This window comes from Alnus glutinosa, chromosome 8 (genome assembly GCF_958979055.1).
Source record: "Alnus glutinosa chromosome 8, dhAlnGlut1.1, whole genome shotgun sequence".
Taxonomy (NCBI): domain Eukaryota; kingdom Viridiplantae; phylum Streptophyta; class Magnoliopsida; order Fagales; family Betulaceae; genus Alnus; species Alnus glutinosa.
This window is the reverse complement of record NC_084893.1, coordinates 14,751,493-14,770,194: the sequence shown is the minus strand read 5'-3', so window position 1 is coordinate 14,770,194 and position 18,702 is coordinate 14,751,493. Positions and strand designations below refer to the sequence as shown.

The 18,702-nt window shown below is 39.7% G+C and overlaps 1 protein-coding gene across 1 annotated transcript in view; it reads right to left on the bottom strand.

The window, feature by feature from the left end:
- Positions 1–14,451, bottom strand: part of LOC133874962 (uncharacterized) — a 51,406-nt gene extending 36,955 nt beyond the window's left edge. Inside the window, exons 1-2 of the mRNA XM_062312917.1 lie at positions 14,298–14,451; positions 1,059–1,153 (exon numbers count right to left, since the gene is read on the bottom strand). Of these exons, the coding sequence (XP_062168901.1) occupies positions 1,059–1,153; positions 14,298–14,300 (98 nt within the window). The 5' untranslated portion in view covers positions 14,301–14,451. The remainder of the gene's footprint in view (positions 1–1,058; positions 1,154–14,297) is intronic.
- Positions 14,452–18,702: the final 4,251 nt, after the last annotated feature.

Genomic DNA, 18,702 nt, shown 5'->3' with positions numbered 1-18,702 from the left:
ATGGGAGAAGGAGAGCTTTTTCTTTCTTTCTTTCTTTTTTTCTTTTTTCTTTTTTTCTTTTTTTCCTTTTGGGAGGGTGGGAGTTTATGATGGGGTGGGGACACTGTGAGCTGGGGGAAGGGGGCTATAAGAGAGGGCAGAGTTATTGGGGGGTACAACACAAGATGGATGAAGGCAATCCCAAGGGGTGGTGGGGGCTCATGGATTCCTTTGTGGGGGTGGGTGGTGCTACGGTTCGAGGAGAGGGAGGTAAGGAAGAGGCAGAGACAAGCTCTAAAAAATGGCTTACACCTCGTGAGAAGCGTAAGCTATTTCACCCCTATAGTGACAAATTTGTTGTTAGAAACGAAAATCATTTTTTGTTGATCAACATTTTTCGCCCACACCAAAAACTGGAAAGTGGGAAAATATTTTAAGATGATTAATATAGATTCCATAAAAAATGTTCTCTCCTCATGCTCTATTTAATTGGCCAATCAAGCCTTTTTCTTTTTTCTATTTTTCTGAGAGCCAATCAAGCCAATTGATGCTTCAGTTCTCTAGCAATTTTTGAAAAATTTGAGTCATCTGGTTATAGAAGGGTCTCAGCTATGCAAAATAAGTCTAGCAAGGCTTATATTCGGGGTTCTAAAATATTGATGAGAACATGTGGGAAAATTTTGGTTATCAAGCCTCTTATTTTCATTATATATGTTGTAGTTTGTATGAACGGTTTAGACACAAAAGGTGAAGGCTATACAACTTGTTTCTTAGCCTACACACACATCTTATTATATAGGTTTAGGGGAACATTACAATGACCAAAATATCCCCAAACCCTAATGACTCACAAACCCTAATAACTCTTCTAACAATATCTAGAGAATAAAATGGTAAGGAAATAAGCGTGGATGAAAGGCACAAAAACAAGGGCATAATTACATGCAAGTAGAAGGACAAGTAACTCCACCCCCCCATGGGGGAAAATAAAGCTATAGCACCATAAAACCTTCTTTTTTGATAAGTTATAGCACCATAAAACCTTCAAAGAAGATTTAGGAGAATGGAAACAAAATTACCTATACTGCAGATCAGCATCACCAGCACTGGCTTCTAAAACTCCGAGAAGCCATGACACCACCATGATGAAAGCAATCCAATGGCGATGTATCATCTGATTGAAAGGACTCAAAACCAAAAGCTTAGAATTAGATAAGTGAGCTTTAAGGTCAATAAAATGATGGCGGGAGGTCCTGAGAAAAGAGCACTTTTCTATCAAGACATAACAGTGTCATATCACCCTTTCATTGCTAACTGCTAATGATTTGGAGCTGGAGGGGGGAATACATTTAAGGTGCATGCCTAAAGAAACTGGGCAACCAGATACATGAATTCATCAATGCGATTCTCAACTAGCACCCACTCCTACAAGATATAAGGTGCTTATTTAAGCCAAAAAATCAACCCTAAGGGGTAGCTCAATCAGCTGGGATCCACGGCTAATAAAGCAGAGGTTACTAGTTCAAATCTCCCTCTCTCCTTGTGGCCAATTCTTATATTAAAAATAAATAAAAATTAAAATTAAAGCCAAAGATCTCAATGAAAATCTCACCATCTAAGGGTGTAATAATATTGACAGAAAAGTTGCATTATAACAAAAATACTATATTCAACTAACAGCATGATTTCTCATTGGTGATTAAAATCATAGCAGATTATTGTTTCGAAAGTCAAAAAATAAAACACAAATAGTGCCTTTATCTTTTTCTTTTGTCTACAGATTCAATTCGACATGGTACTAATTTCATTTTAACAAAATTATTTGCCAACATCCAAGCAATTATCTGAAGACCCTTGCATCAGTTACGAGTTAACTAAAAAGACCCAAAATCTCATAATCATATAGAGAGAATCATTTTTCTTTGTCACACAACAGGAATGGGAGATAAGTAGGACTTACTGCATATCAGATACCAGAACTCTGCATTCAAGCATATTGTGAAAGCACAGTAGAATTCTTCAAAAAAAAAAAAAAGAGAGAGTTTCTAACATGTAAATGATTTATTTTTATTTTTTGTTCTAAAAGAAAAGAAAAAAAAAAAAAAAAAAAAAAAAAAAAAAAAAAAAAGGTTAGCGATTGAAGCCATTTTTCAAAGTCCTTGCTTCATTTACAGTTAACCACAATGACCGAAAACGTTTTTATGATTCTAACCTGTTGTTCTTATTCATGCATACATACTAGGTGGGATTTATAACAAATTAGCACCCCATATTTTCTGCCTTTCAAGCAGCTTTGTATTCGGAAAGGTCCTATAATTTGATTGTTAGATTTAGATAAACCAGTTGCAGACCTGTGCATTGCACAGGCTTTAGTTTTATGCTCTCAAGATATTTATTATGGTTAGAAGGTAAGCCAACTTTTCAATATAATGCTCTAATTGTAAACACTGTAGCCTATCTTCAACAGAAACTCCACAAGGAAGTTCAACTTCTGATGTACAAGAATTCATAACTTCCAGTTTGTGTTTTATTATTAATTTTATGTTTGTTCAAAATTTTCATCTCTAATGTTGGCTCAGTACATTATGGATCACCTTGATTCCTAACCTATTTTCTGAATTCCTTATGTTGGTTAATTCATAAAAAAAAAAAAAAAAAAAAAAAAAAAAAAAAAACAGCTTTCTTCTAATGAACATTTCAAGCATTTAATTTCTTGCAACATTGTCAGCTCCTCGATCCCCACCCTCATCCCAAATCTAAAAGATATTAGGGAAATGATCGAAAGAAAAAAGCTTTGCAGAGCTGTTGCTTTAACCCACATATTAAATCCTCTTTACTTGAAAGGTCTACTTCTTCACATCCATCGTGCAATGCATGCACTTATTGATAGACGTCGAGCAATTATATAACTCTTTTTTTTTTAAGTAATAAGCCAATCTCATTAAAAGTGTGAGGCGCCCCTTAGTACACTATGAGTATACAAAAGGAAACGCCTAACTAGAGAAACGAGTAAGGAAATCAAGAAAACTAAAAGATAAGGGAAACACATAAGCCGTAGTCCAAAGATACAAAGTGTAATAGGAAGATAAAAGTTTATCAAGAGTCTTCTCCACGTCCTCAAAGTTCTGGTTATTTCTTCCCTCCAAAAGCACCAAAAGAGGCAAGTGGGCGCCATTTTTCACACTGTAGCACTCCTCAACCGACCCGAAAACCACCAACAAGCAAGCAAATCGATAACACGTCATGGCATAACTCAAGACAACCCAAAGCGACTGAAAAGAGAATACCACAAGGCAAAATCCACATCACAATGAAGAAAAAGATGGTCCACGGACTCCTCCATCTTCTTGCACATGCAGCATCTGTTTATCACAATAACATGGTGCTTCCTGAGATTGTCTGTTACGGTCCTCCGTAACGGGGAATGGATGGTGGTAAATTGGATAATGGTGCGTGGTGTGATAGTAGGATATTCGAAGCACCCTAAGCCTCCTAATGTTAGGATTATTCGAGGAACCTTAAAAAACTCCAAAGCAACTACTAGAGTTGAATATAATTTTTTTTCTTTTTTTATTTCATTCCTCAATATCCCTATTTATAGGCTTACAAAGCTGGAATTACGGAAAGTATATTTAAATAAATATTACAAACGCTAAATAATAAATATTAATTCTAAAGGGAGACAAATCCCTTATTTTCCTATTGGAGATATTGTTTTATGAGCAAGACTCCTTATTTTCCTAATAATAATAATAATCTATTATTCTTTCCAAGAGACAATACGACTCTTACCTTATTTAAAAACCTAACCTAATTATTCTCTTAAAGAGGGGCATAAATATAATTCCAAGAATGCCCTTGTCACATACCCTAGGTACGTAACACTCCTACCCTCTTCAAATGGACCTTGTCCTCAAGGTCCTAGAAGTATGCTGCCAAGAGATGCTGACGTGGAGGGTAGCACTGGAAAAGAAAAAAATTTGTATAAAGATTTCCCATATTCAGCCGGTGCCGCATGAGTCATTATTTTCCCCCAAATCATGGCTTCCATATTTTTCTCATCCACTATCTTCCACTTAGGGGCAAACGGATTGGGCAGAATGTTTCCTTCTACGACAAGCCCTGATTTCATGCTGCCTTCCGAGCCACAGGCGTTCCTCCCTCCTCCAGCTAAAATCTCGAATATTGCCATAACTCTCTTCAATTTTTTTCCAGCAGCAAATTCCGGCTCCACTTCTCTTGCAATAGATAATCGGAAATTGCGGACGACCCCATCTTCATTCCTCCCCCGCCAGTCAAGCCAGAACATGTGCCTCTGTCCACCTCTCGCAAGGGAAACTCCATGTTTCGGACAGAAAGGTCTGGACTACCGCTAGTCAAGCCGAAATCGCCGTTTGTCGCACCATCACCGTTTGGGTAACGTTTGGGGGGCCACCGATGTCCAGAAAATTCGCCCTAAGAAGAATCTTGCTCCGTTGGAACCGTCGGAACGCTACCCATCCTCCCGAGACCTGTTCCTTGCCGCCGGCCAAGGGCCAACACTCTTAGCCACGGCCCAGCATGCGTCTGTGTCCCACGTTCACCGCCCCATTTTCTTGCCAACCGCCGAGTCGCCGGATTCGTTAAACTCCGGATGTTGTCCCAAAGCACCTTCCTCTACCTCTTCGATCCTCCTTTGCACAAGCCCTTGCCTCTCTTCCCACAATCCGGCATCTTCAAGCCCAAATTCGACACGGCAAGGAACTCTTTTCTGTCCATGAAATTTCCTGGTTTGTACCTTGCCCTTTTCTTTCTTCTGAACCAATCAGCGAGGAAGAGATTGGGTTTCAACAATGGTGGTGGTTTTCTTGGTTTGGTTCTTCTATTTTGTGGCTGACAGAGGGCGGTCTTAAGGTATGGGGGATGCTTGGTTGAGGAAATCGTGAAGAGGGTGGTTGGGCTTTGAGGTTCCGGTGGTTGGTACTGTGGGTGATGGAGTGGCTTGTTGATGGGTGAACTTGGTGGTGAGGCTGTATGTGGATTGATGGTGTGGTGGATATTGGGCAATGGTGTGGCTAACATATGTGGTTTGTGGCGGGTTCGAGGGCTTGCAACGGTCGGGGTGGCTGGGCTTGGAAGTTTTTGGGGTGGAGTTTGTGTTGATGGTGGGGGTTGGTCTTTCTTTTGAGAGGTGATGGGTTTTAGGTCCTTGCATGGTGGTGGGGTTGGGTTTTCTTTTGTGGGTTGTGTTTCGGGTAGATTTACTAAGGGTGATGGTGGGGTTGCTTTTGTGGGTTGCTCTTCTGCACGGGCGACTTCTGGGCAGGATGGGTCTTCTGCACGTGGTGGCGAGGCTGGTGTGTCTTTTGTGGGTTGTTGTTCGGGTGGGTTTTCTAATGGGGAAGATGAGAGTCGTACCTGACATGCCACAATTTCATCTTTCCATTGCTGGAAATACTACTTTGTCCACTCGTGAAACTCTGCCCAAAATTCTTCGGATGATTTGACAGACATGGTTAACTTGGTCCGTAATCGCAACGCGGCTCTCATACCAAGATATTACGGTCCTTCGTAACGGGGGACGGATGGTGGTAAATTGGATAGTGGTGCATATTATGATAGTAGGGTATTTGAAGTATCCTGGGCCTCCTAATGTTAGGATTATTCGAGGAACTCTAAAAAACTCTAAAGCAACTACTAAAGTTGAATATAATTTTTCTTCTTTTTCTCTTCAATATCCCTATTTATAGGGTTACAAAGCTGGAATTACGAAAAGTATAATTAAATAAATATTACAAACCCTAAATAATAAATATTAATTCTAAAGGGAGACAAATCCCTTATTTTCCTATTGGAGATATTGCTTTATGAGCAAGACTCCTTATTTTCCTAATAATAATAATCTATTATTCTTTCCAAGGGACAATACGATTATTCTCTTAAAGAGGGGCATAAATATAATTTCAATAATGCCCTTGTCACATACCCTAGGTACGTAACATTGTCTAAGGTGAGGATCTTCTCAAGAGCCGCCGACCACAAAAAGAAAGCTACCATTGAGGGGACTTGGGTCAGCCACACACACTTCCAGGGAAAGCGAGTACCTATAGGACAAGTCAAGAAGTGGAAAAAAGATTTGACCTTGAAAATGCCTTTTTTGGAAGGGACCCACCAAAGCTTGTCTTCACCGCCTCTTTTAACTATAACTAAATACAGCATCTGGAAGAAAGAAGCAAAAACAACCACCTCTCAATCATGCACTTCTCTATCAAAGCTCACGTTCCACTGGTTGGAACAACCCAAAAACTCTAGGTTATTTGCAACAAAGGCATCCTTCACAGCAGCTATACCAAACAGAGCTGGAAAAGCTGCCTTGAGAGTCGTATTCCAACTAAGAATAACATATAAGTGATACTTCTTCACGTTGTTGTATTCCTCTAAGAGAGGGTTGTTTGATGTCAAATTATACTATAATGTTCTTATTTCCCATGATTGTACTTCTTTCTCTTGGAGAGGTATTTGGCGGAATAAGGTTCCCTTGAGAGTGGCATTCTTTGCTTAGACGGCACCAGTAGGAAAGATCCTCATCATGGACAATTTTTTAAGGAAGCGACATGTCATTGTGGTTGAATGGTGTTGCATGTGCAATAAAATGGAGGAGTCAGTGGATCATCTTCTACTCCATTGTGAGATTGCCAGTGCTCTGTGGAATTATATGTTCAGCAGTATAGAGTTGGCTTGGGTTATGCATAGTCAGGTAGATCTTTTTGCTTGTTGGAAAGTAATTGGTGGTAGGTTTTAGCTTGATGTAGTTTGGAAGATGATTCCGGCTTGCCTTATGTGGTGTCTTTGGAGGGAAAAAAATAATCGGAGCTTCGAGGCCCGTGAGAGGACTTTGGTAGAATTGCCCACCTCTGAGAAAGACAATAAAGGCGGGCACCCAAGCATAGACTGGACCGAAGAGAGTGGAACCACTCCCACTTCTGACGGAGGAAGAGCCGCGCCGCTTGGGAGAAGGAAGCCACACCGAAGGATAGGCTGATAGCCCTCATCTTGAGCAGCCGTAGACTTTGCAGGAGCTGACAAGGGCTTGGAGACAACCCCACAAGCAGGCCTGGAAAGCACCTTGGGAGCACTGAAAGTTTCAAGAGCCTCTGCAAGCAGATGCTTATCCAATTTGCTAACCTTGTTCTTCCGAGAGTATGAGAGCACCGACTTTGAATCTGACGGGTAAATAGGCGCACCAGACTCTGACATCACAGGGAGGGAGTAACGCAGCCTTTCACCTAGAGCATCCGCGCCTGAAGAGCAGACGCCAAGAGCTGGATCAAACCCAAAAAGAGCCGGAGAAGGAGCCATCTCAGACAAAGGCAACAAAGGAGGATCCCCACCCAGAGCTGACCTCACCAAAGCAGAGACACCAACGCCCTCAGAAACAGAAGTAACGGCCGACGATGACACGTTAGAAGCTTCAAATCTGGACGGAGTAGCGGACTTTTCCCCGAGAATCTCCGTGGAAGAAGAAACCGGAGAAAAGGGAGAAGAACGCTCTTTTAACACCGGAAGAGAGGCTGAAGAAAAACCTACAACTTCCGGCTCCGGGGCACCCAAGCCCGAAGGAACAGAACCCATACCCGCGTCAGAACCATGAACCGAAGCTAACCCGCATTTCTTAGCCTTCTTAAAGTAATCCACTCTTGTAAGACCAGACTTCCTGGTCTTATTAGAAAAAGACCTACAGCCCACCCTTCTTGTCCTAGCCCTAAAATGCATTCTGCCCAACCCAAGACAACACTTAGTCCTGCCCATGCTCCGCTTCGGCCCATCAGAAGAAACCCAGCCCAAATGAGACGTGCGCACAAGCCCAAAGAAGCCACTTTTCAAAAATATCAAGAAGCTTCCTGAATATCCCCAACTCCTGCACTGCAACGTCACCTGCAGCCTCAGCAACATCGACTGCATCCCGCTTCTTGGAACACGCAAGAAGGCCCTTACCCAGAGGACTGGGAGAGGAACACTCCAGAGTGTAGCAGTCGACCGCAAGGCCTTTACCCAGAGGACCGTAGGAGGACCTTTCCAATTCATAACAATCCACCGCCTGCCGGAAGGGCTCCCGCTCCCGATCCAAAGAAAAGATCTTCTCCGCCTCGCACCAGACCACCGCCGACTTCTGAACCAAAGGCTCGCCAACAACCGGCGAGCCCACCACCTCTGCGAACGACAAAACACCCGCGGCCTTGCCCACACTCTTCCCTACCGGGGCGCCACTAAAAGAAGACGACACCACCGAGGTACCAAAGAAAGCCAATACTTTGCTCAACTCCCCAAAAACTCACCCCCAACCCCGCCCGTCACGGCCTTCAGGAAATACAATCATCCCTCTCCGACCCCCCACAGCGTACACCGCCACCTCCAAGAACCGGCCGGAGCTATTCCCACCTCTCCGAACGATGGTCACCTTCGAGCCCTCTCTGAAAGATTTAACAAAATTTTCGAAGCCCGGATTTTGCAACACACTTATGAACTATACTTGAAGACCCAACTTCTATATATTTATTTGTAGATATATAGCAAAGATTCCAAATAAGTGTATTGAAAACGAGAATGCAGGAGGCTTTTGAGGAATGGCATTGCTAGGTCTGAAAGATGCAAAGTATTTTTCTTCATAACCAAAAAAATGCCCACCTTAACAGTCACTTCTAAGAACATTTTTTTTATATATAAGTAATGCCAATTCATTAATACAGCGCAGAGGGGAACAACCTTAATACACAAGAAGTATACAAAAGTGCCCCTAATAAAAACGAACAGAAAATAAATTTAAAAAATCTGCATAAGTAAAAACATTCAAACTATGATGAGACGCTATCCAAATATATAACGTGTTAAGCAAACGCTTCCTTAGTTCCACCATCAATGTCTCTACATCTTCAAATTGCCGCGCATTCCGCTCCCGTCAAATATACCACCTTAAACACAAAGGAACTAACCGCCAAACTTCCTTAGCTGGACCATACCCAAACAACGCGCCCCAACTAGTCAACAATTTCAGCACCATTTGTGGCATAACCCACTCTACTCCAAATAAAGTAAGAATGTAACTCCATAGATCGCGGGCAACTTCGCAATGAAGTAACAGATGTTCTATTGACTCCTCACTCGTTTTACACATACAGCACCACTCAATCACCACGACATTCCGCTTTCGCAAATTGTTATGCGTAAAAAATTTTACCTAAAGCTGATGTCCATACAAAGAAAGTCACCCTTTTTTTTATGAATAATAATAACTTTTATTGAAAAAAGAGGAAAACCCTCGTACACGAAGAATATACAAGAAAACAAGAGCACCAAAGAGCTAGCTGCTATACAATGAGCACCAAGAACTAGGTGTTGTTACAATCTAGAAAACAAATCAAATCTACCAAATTCCCTAAAGAGAAGGTAGGAACATATGAGCAAGGGCGCAATCCAGGAGAGATCTCAGGAAGGAGGATTTAAGAAGAAGCACACTGGACTCACTATCCTCAAAGATCCGACGGTTTCTTTCTCTCCAAATGCTCCACATTAAGAGGGCTGGAATAACTTTCCAGATAGCTTCTCTAGGATGTCCATGCCCAAGGAATTTCCAACAATGGAGCAACTACGTACAAAGAAAGTCACCCTTGCCGGAGCCTTAACATGCCAGATACTCTTCCAAGGAAATAAAGGGTCATCTTTCCTATTTAACACTTCATAATAGGACTTCACTTCAAATAAACCCCTTTTGGCGAGGTTCCAAATTAACCTGTTATCCTCCCCATATCGAATTGAAATAGAATAAAGCCAAGCGAAAAAAGAAAGTACCATCTCCATCTCCCAATCCTGAACTGGACGCGTAAAAATAACATTCCACTAAATAACTCCATTTTGAACAACCAAGTTTTCTGCCACCATCGCATCTTTATTTCTCACAATACTAAACAAATCTGGAAAGCATTGCTTCAAAGATCTCTCCCCACACCACCAATCATGCTAGAAACTTACATGAGACCCATCCCCAACCTCAAAACGAACAAAGTTGCTAAACTTATCCCACCCCCTACTAATATGTTTCCACACACCCACTCCAAAAGTACCCAACACCTCTTTTGAACACCACCCACCCTTTAGACTGTCAAATTTGACGTCAATCACCAATCGTCATAATGCCTCTCTCTCCCTACCTTATCGCCACAACCATTTTCCCAAGGAGCTCGATTAAACTGGATGAAATTGTGAACTCCCAACCCATCTGAATGCAATGGAGTACAGATCTTGTTCCAATTAAATGAAATTTGGTCTCATCTCCAATGCCACCCCAAAGAAAATCCCTTTGAAGTTTATCAAGACGATTAGCCACACCCATTGGAATAGGGAATAATGACAAGTAATACGTAGGAAGGTTGGAAAGAGTACTTTTAAGAAGAGCCAGCCGACCACCCTTTGACAAATACATTCGCTTCCATCCAGCCAACCTCCATTCTATTTTCTTAATGACACCATTCCAAATAGACACAGCCTTATAAGAAGCACCCAACGGCAAACCCAAGTATGTCGTAGGCAAAGATGCAACCCGACATCCCAGGAGTTGAGCCAACCCTTCGACATCCTCTATCTCTCCAATAGGAACAATTTCTGATTTTCCTAAATTAATCCTCAATCCTAAAGCTACCTCAAAGCATAAGAAAATACACCGCAGATGTCGAATTTGTTCTTCTTGCGCACCACAAAAAATCAACGTGTCGTCGGCAAACAATAAATGATTCACAAGTAAAGCATCAGAATCCCTAGGTCCCACTGAAAACCCTATCAAATGACCCTGATCCATTGCAGTAATCAACATCCAGCTCAAAGCCTCCATAACCACCACAAACAATAAAGGTGAAAGTGGATCCCCTTGTCGCAACCCACAAGTGCTATTAAAAAAACCGATGGGGTTCCATTCAAAGAAAATCTCACCATAGAAATACAAAATCGTATCCAAGCCCTCCATTTCTCCCCAAAACCACACCGCTGCAGCAAATAGAGCAAGAAGTCCCAATTCACATGATCATATACCTTTTCCAAATCCAACTTACACAGCAGCCCAAATTCTCCTTATTGAATTTGACTATCCAAGCATTCATTAGCAATAAACACAGAATCCAAAATTTGTCGACTGCCAATAAACGCATTTTGTGTGTTTGAGATAATCTTGCACAATACTGACTTAAACCTATTCGCTAGAACTTTGGAAATAATCTTATACATCCCCCCCTCCAAACTAATAGGGCGAAAATCTTTCACATCCATAGCACAAGTCTTCTTTGGAATCAGAGAACAAAAGTAGCATTTAGACTCTTTTCAAATTGACCTTGATTATGAAATTCTGCAAAAACAGCCATAAGATCATTTTTTACAATTTCCCAACACTTATGAAAGAAAGCCATTGTGAAGCTATTTGGTCTCGGAGCCTTATCTCTATTCAAATCCCTGACCACATCCCACACCTACTCCTCAAACTATCCTTCTAACCAAATACTTTCATCCGCATCAATGGATAGGAAAGATAGACCATCCACCCCTGGCCTCCAAGAACATTGCTAAAAATACAATTTGTTGTAATACTGGACTATATGCTCCTCGATCTCCACAGGATTCTTGGACGTTGCACCATTTATATTCAAAGAGTCAACATGATTGAACTTACGATGTGAGTTGGCCACCCTGTGAAAAAATTTTGTGTTCTTGTCCCCCTCCTTCAACCACAAAGCTCGTGATTTCTGTCTCCAATTCATTTCCTCAAATAGAAGAGTTTTCTCCAACTCTCTCGACATATTTATCTTTCGAACCTTTTCGTCCTCCACTAAGCATTGTCACTCTTCAACGAAGTCCAGCTCTCGAATGCCCTAAAATAATTCATTATTTTTCTTCCCTACATCACCAAACACTTCCCCATTCCATTTTTAAAATCCGTCTTCAAAGCCTCCAACTTATTAGCCAAAATGTAACTTGGTAATCCAGAAAATTCATAGGACAACCACCAAGTTTTAACCTGATCTACAAAACCATCCTATTTCAGCCACATGTTTTCAAATTTAAAATACCTGCTCCCTCCTCTTGGCGCCCCACGATCCAACAGTAAAGAAAAGAGATCAGACAGAAGTCTTGGCATTCTCCTCTGTATCACTTCAGGAAAACGTTCTTCCAACTCCGGAGAAATTAAGAATCTATCAATTCTAGACCATGTTTGATCTTCCTGTGATTATTTGACCAAGTAAACTGGCCACCTTCAAGCGGTAGATCCACCAAATTCTGCATGAATATGAAGTCTGAAAACTCTTCCAATGCTGCAGAAAAGCTGGCAACACTGGACCTCTCACCTGGAAATCGAACCACATTAAAATCTCCCCTAATACACCATGGCAACTCCCACCAACTCATCAATCCAGCTAACTCATCCCACAATTCCCTCTTATCCCTGTCATCATTCGGACCATACACCCCCCCCAAATGCCCATACAACATTATTACTAGTATTGCGCAGAGAACAAGCAACTGTATATCTTCCCACACACTCCTCCACTTTCTCCACCACCCGTCTCTCCCACATGAACAAAATCCTGCCCAACGCTCCACTTGCTCCCATATAGCACCAATCTACATAATGGCAACTCCATAAACTCCACACCACCTCCCTTGAGATAACTGCCATCTTTGTCTCCACCAAGCATACAACATCCGAGTCACTTCTAAGAACTCTTATCCTGAATCATTACTTTTAATAATACTTCAAGCAATGAGTTATCTTTCAGAGTTTATATATGCCCATATAGAGGCAAATGTATGGAGCACATTCTTTCTCACTAAAATAACCACTACAGTCCCAATTCCTGCTAATTAAATCTCAATACAATGTCAACTAGAAATTAAGTAAACCATGTAACCATAAGACATGTAGATTGACCAAACAGCGTCCAATTTTTTTCTGAATATGTAAGGTCAAAAATGCTTGTTAAGATAAGAACGGAAACTCATTGTATAGAAAAAAGAAGATATACAAACTATAGAAGCACCATACTATCATAACCAACAAACAAGATCATCCTCTGTAGAAGTATAAAGGAGACAATAAATTTAGAAACTCTGTCAAAATAAACCACTTCAATTGTTTCGAATTAATGAATTGACTATCTCATTCAAACAAAATAAAGCATACCAATTTTTCTAGATAGTTCAAAATATAGCTGAGCAACATAGAAAAAATAAGAGGGTCAATTACTACTCTTCAATGAACCATGTTCAGATGTCAATTTCATGATTTTCAAGAACATGAGCTTAACATAGCATACCAATCCAAAAACCTTGGAGCAGACTGCAGGCAAACAACATTTACCCTGTTAACATAGCATTCAGATCCAAAATCCCTCAAAACTACAAGCAACCCAATCCCTATATCAGATATTCTTTAGGTAAGAAACTCAAGCCTCTTTTAAAACATCACCTCCTGCTATTATGACCCTTTTACAGGCTTGACACCTCCCCTCGAACTGCCACAGCAATTTCCCTTAAAGGGTATCACCGTATCATAAATATCATTAAAGGCTTTAACCCAAATCATCCATGATTGTTTCCAATCAAATCACTTTTTTTTTTCTTTTTTTCTTTTTTTTCTTTTTTTGTCCCAGGGTGGCTCCTTTCTAAACAATGAAATTGTAACTCTAACGTCATACAAAACACAATATACCATTTGCTATCCAACAGACATGAAATATACACCAAATCTATTAGATTAAGCGACCAAAGCCCAAAACACGAACTTTAGTAGTAGCTTCAAATGCAAGTGCCTGATTATCTTACCTTGCATCTACATTAAATCTGTGTGCATACGGACGTCTTAGCATCACAAGAATCAAGAAATAATGACACCTAACGATTCTCATTTTCCTGTGGGTAACTATAAAATCCTATCGTATTAACCTTACTTCAAAAGCAAAGGCCCATACGAAAAGGAACCACGAAGCACCAAATTGATCATCATACAATCAACTAGTCTAAACAGTACCCAGAAGCTGAGGAGCCCAGAACAGTAATAATACAATCAATGAGCTACATAAGCTAGTCTACAAGATGTAACCCAAAGTCAGGGAAAGAATAGCATCAACGCACGTTGAAATTCACAGCTTACAGAATTTTAACTGCTTTCTTTTTTTCTTTTTTCTTTTTGAAGGAAAAGATATACATGATGCAGCTTGAAAGATCACAGATTTATGTCTCCAAATTAAGAATTATACGAGTAAAAATACCAAATGAGATTGAAAGAGGGATGGATGTTTTACCATCTTGCTTGCTAAGGAAAACTTGGCCGATGAAGCCTTACACTCGAAACAATGAAAGAGAAAGGATTTATTAGAAATGCACAACGAGCTTGGGCTACATTTTAGCCCAACTTCGGTTTGAGTCCCAAAAGAATGCCTGTAATTCAGACTTTATTTTTTATGTTTTGAAGATCTTAAAAAAAGAAAAATACTTTTCTGGCTTGTTTGGAAGCCTATTTTGTTGTATTCATTTTATGTTTTTAAAATTTTTAAAATTAAAAATAAATAAAAATAAAAATAAAAGTAAAAAGAGAGAAAGAAAGAAAGAAAATGACTTTTTTAAAATTATGGAAAATTGCTTTGATAAGTGCTGCATGTTACACATTCAAGTAGTCTTGGAAATTTGGGTTGGCGAGTCGAGTTCGTGTCGACCCGGCTGACCCGATTACACAAGCGGATCCAACACAAACCCAACCCGATTATTAATCGGGTTGGAACCTGTAACCCGAACACGACCTGATTGTGATCCGGGTAACACAAACATAACCCGATAAACACGATTCACTGATTCAACCGTTGGGTCTTCCGTCTTCGTCACTGACTCGCTGTTACCATCAAGAATCCAAGATTCAAATTTTAGAGTTTCAGACACGGGCTTCCAAGGTCTGAGGGGCCTAAACCAAAAGCTTCAAAGCATCTTGCCGCCTCATGATTGGATGCCACGGACAATGGGGGTTATTTGGGCTACAGTACAGAGTCTACAGACAGAGGACTAGGAACAAATAATCAAAGATTAACACACCTATAATGTGTCGTTGGTCACAGACTCAGAGTCTCATACAAGAAGGGCGCCACGTGAAGGCTGAAGCCGGTGAGGCGTCGTGGCTGTCGGCTGTGTGAACAGTGAACGATTGAAGGTAGAAATGAGAAGTGATCTTCATCGTCTAGAAAGACTAAAAAAGTGAAACACTAAAAGTGATGAAAAGGGCCAAAAGGCTTGTGAGTGCGGCTAGGGTTCTTCACTAAATCACTAAATTCTTTTTTTTTATTATTTTTTAATGGAATCGTATCATAATCGTGTTCGCAAGTCAACCCGCGGGTTAACCCCCCAAACACAATTATAAACACTTAAACCCTGTTTTTACGTATCATGTTCGTGCCGGGATCACGGGTCGTGTCAAAAACTGTCAAGCCTACATTCAAGTCCCTTAATTCACATATGTTAATCTCATAGTTTTGTTATAGTTTGATGTTTTGTATTGTTTTTGCGTTTTCTTGTATTTTACAGGTTTTGAAAGAAAATCCATCAAATTCCAATATTAGAACGAAGTCGGCAAACTCACTTTTGGAAAGATTCAACTCTAAATCAATTTTAAATTTAAGAAAAGAGAAGTCAGCAAAATTTGTTATTTTTTGAAAGAATCCATAATGAACATGTCTTTATAATTTAATCATAACTTTTTGTTCAAGTATCGGATTGTAGTGAAATTAATGGCGTTGGAAATCTAATACAAAAAGAAACAAATAGGTTTGAAATAGGTTTTTCCTAATTCGGACGTTTATTATGCCAAAATTGCCCACAATAAAGGACCGCAAATCTGGACAAATTTGGAATCTTTTTCATTCTTGGATTGAATTTTCAGTCTCCTACTTGGCCTATGAGAATGACTTCTGAATTTTTTGAGATTACTAGGGCTTTTAGGATTCTCCTAATCCCTATAAATAGACCTTTAAACATTGAAGAAAACACAGGTTTTGGGAGAAGAATTGGAGGTCTGATCAAGAAGGATTTTGGTTTTTCTTTCTTCCTTTATTTATTTTCTATATGTTTATATTTTTAGCCTGAATTAATTGTAGTTAATTACTCTAATTTGAAGCCCTAATCATGTTTCTTTAAGATTTCAATTTTCCCGGATACAATTCATATATTGATGCTTAACTTGATTATTTCCAGTTTTATTGAATTCCTCACATGTTTGTGTTTAGCCAGCAAATGCTTGTGGTATAGATTTATTATTTATGTCAATTTGGATAACCGAATCATAATAGAGTAACGAAAGAACCCCATCATAGGTTCTTGGATTAATCAACATGAAGACAACTGGAACATATACCATGTTCTAGTCTGAGTGTGTTTACCGATTTTTATAGCTTTATACTTTTTTGAAGAACAACTTAGTAGATACCATACTAAATCCTTCAAGGAAGAAAAGAGTTAGAGTAGATATCATGCCTAACTCGTTGCTTAGAGAAATCAATAGTTTTAGGAATAGATACCATCCCCTTGTGGCTGATAAACATTACGCATCATGTTATAATTGTCGTATTGTGCATATTGTGAATCTTAATTGAGTATGATTAGCTGTGGATATCGAAGCCCTATCCTTTTATTTATTGTTTTTAATTATGTTGTTTACTTCATTCCACTGCAATTATATTTAAAATATCTATCTTAGGATATTCTCTTTAAACACAATTTACCAATCCTCATGTGAATAATCTCGGACTTGCTTTCTATACTATTGTTTTGATCTTGTGCACTTGCGAGTAAATACATTTATTTATCTATTTATTTAAGTAGACATATACACAACATGCATCATTGGTCCATGAGGTTAGCTTAAATTATAAATGACTTCATGTCGTGTCAAAATTAATTTAGAGATCCTTGCGGTTAGCCTAATTTACAAATCGCTACCTGGAGTCAAATTCCATTTAATTTTTTGACATATTCTGTTAGGCGCCACACGTTAACACCAATAAGATGGCGACACGTGTCACTATTAATAAAAAAAATATAAATATATTAAAAATATAAAAAAATAAAACTTAAAAAATTTTATATATATATATATATATATATATGCTGACAAAATCACTAGCACGTAAGTTTGCAGTTTTAATAGGGATGTCGTATGATTTCAAAGTCTTCAAATATTTAGAGTTTATTTCTCTAATATGGAAAGAGCCTTAATATGACAAGTTTCAGTGTCACAAGCATCTAGAGGGCAATTTCAGAGTTCCAGGAAGATTCTGCACAGTTTGCAACTTAGCAAAAGTCGGATCCCTTGTTTCTGTCCGGACGGGCCAGTGAAGTGTCCGGACACCCATCTGTGTTCGAAAAGATTCTACCAGCTCAGAATGCGTCCGTCCAGACGACAAGGCAACACCGTCCAGATGCTCTTCAGTGTTTGAGAAGAATCTAGAGTCCTTTGCAGACATGGATTAGGAAGACAGCTTGCAACCGTTCGGACGCTAGGGCAACATCGTCCGGACGCGGCCTTAATAAGGAAACGCTTGAAGAGCGGTATGGAAAGGTGGTTATAGTTTACCGTCCGGACGATCTCAGCTTACGTCCAGACACAGCCTAAAGAAATTTGAATCAGACTCGATTTACGTCTTCTAAAGCCTATAAATATAGGCCTTTAAGCATGTATTATTCACAGAATTCAGTATTGAATTCTCTTGAGCTTAGAGAGGGTGTTTAGGTAGAAATTGTGAAGATCTGCTAGCTCTCTAAGAGTTGTCCGGTGTGTGACTTGATAGTGTGAAGTCTAGCTTTGGGAGGAGCCCTAAGCTAAAGGAATCCATTGAAGATCCCTTCAGGTAAGAGACCTGGTTGGGAAGCGTTCATGTATAGGTACACGTCAAAGTGCTAGGTACGATCGCTGCATCGGGGTATGTGAGTGTTACTACTTTGTTACTAGCTTTCTCTTCTGAATAGCAAAATTCCTAAGTTTGGCTGCCCCGGAGTGGTTTTTCTTTTAATTGAGTTTCTACTTCGTTAACAAAATATTTGTCTTCTTTAAATTCCGCATTTAAATATTTTGTTACACATTGTTCACACACACACGTTAAATTAGAAGTCTATATTTTTCAATTGGTATTAGAGCTTGGTACACTCTATTTAGATTAAATTCTTAAGTGTGAGCCTTTTGACTTCTATTTTTTTATTACCATGTCTCAAATTTTTAATTTTGTTGCCTTTGATGGCACGGATTATGACTATTGGAAAGCTCATATGCACTTCTTTTTAAAATCTATTGATGTTTGGAAGATTGTTGAATCTGGTTGGATTAAACTAGAGGATACAACTGACGAACTCACAGTTGCTCAAACCAGCACGTGACTTTCCAATAATAAAGCCCTCCATGCTCTATGTCAAGTGCTTTCACTGTCTGAATTCCCAAGAATTTCAAATTGTGAATCCGCTCAAGAAGCGTGGGAAATCTTAGAAACAACATATGAGGCCACAAAACTTGTTAAATCTGCCAAGCTTCATATGTTGATTTCTAGATTTGAAGAAATTAAGATGCTAGAGGATGAGACATTCGATGAGTTTTACAAAAGAATCAACGACCTGAGGAACTTTATGGTGAGTCTCAGGAAGATGATCTATGATGTAAAACTTATCCGAAAGATTCTA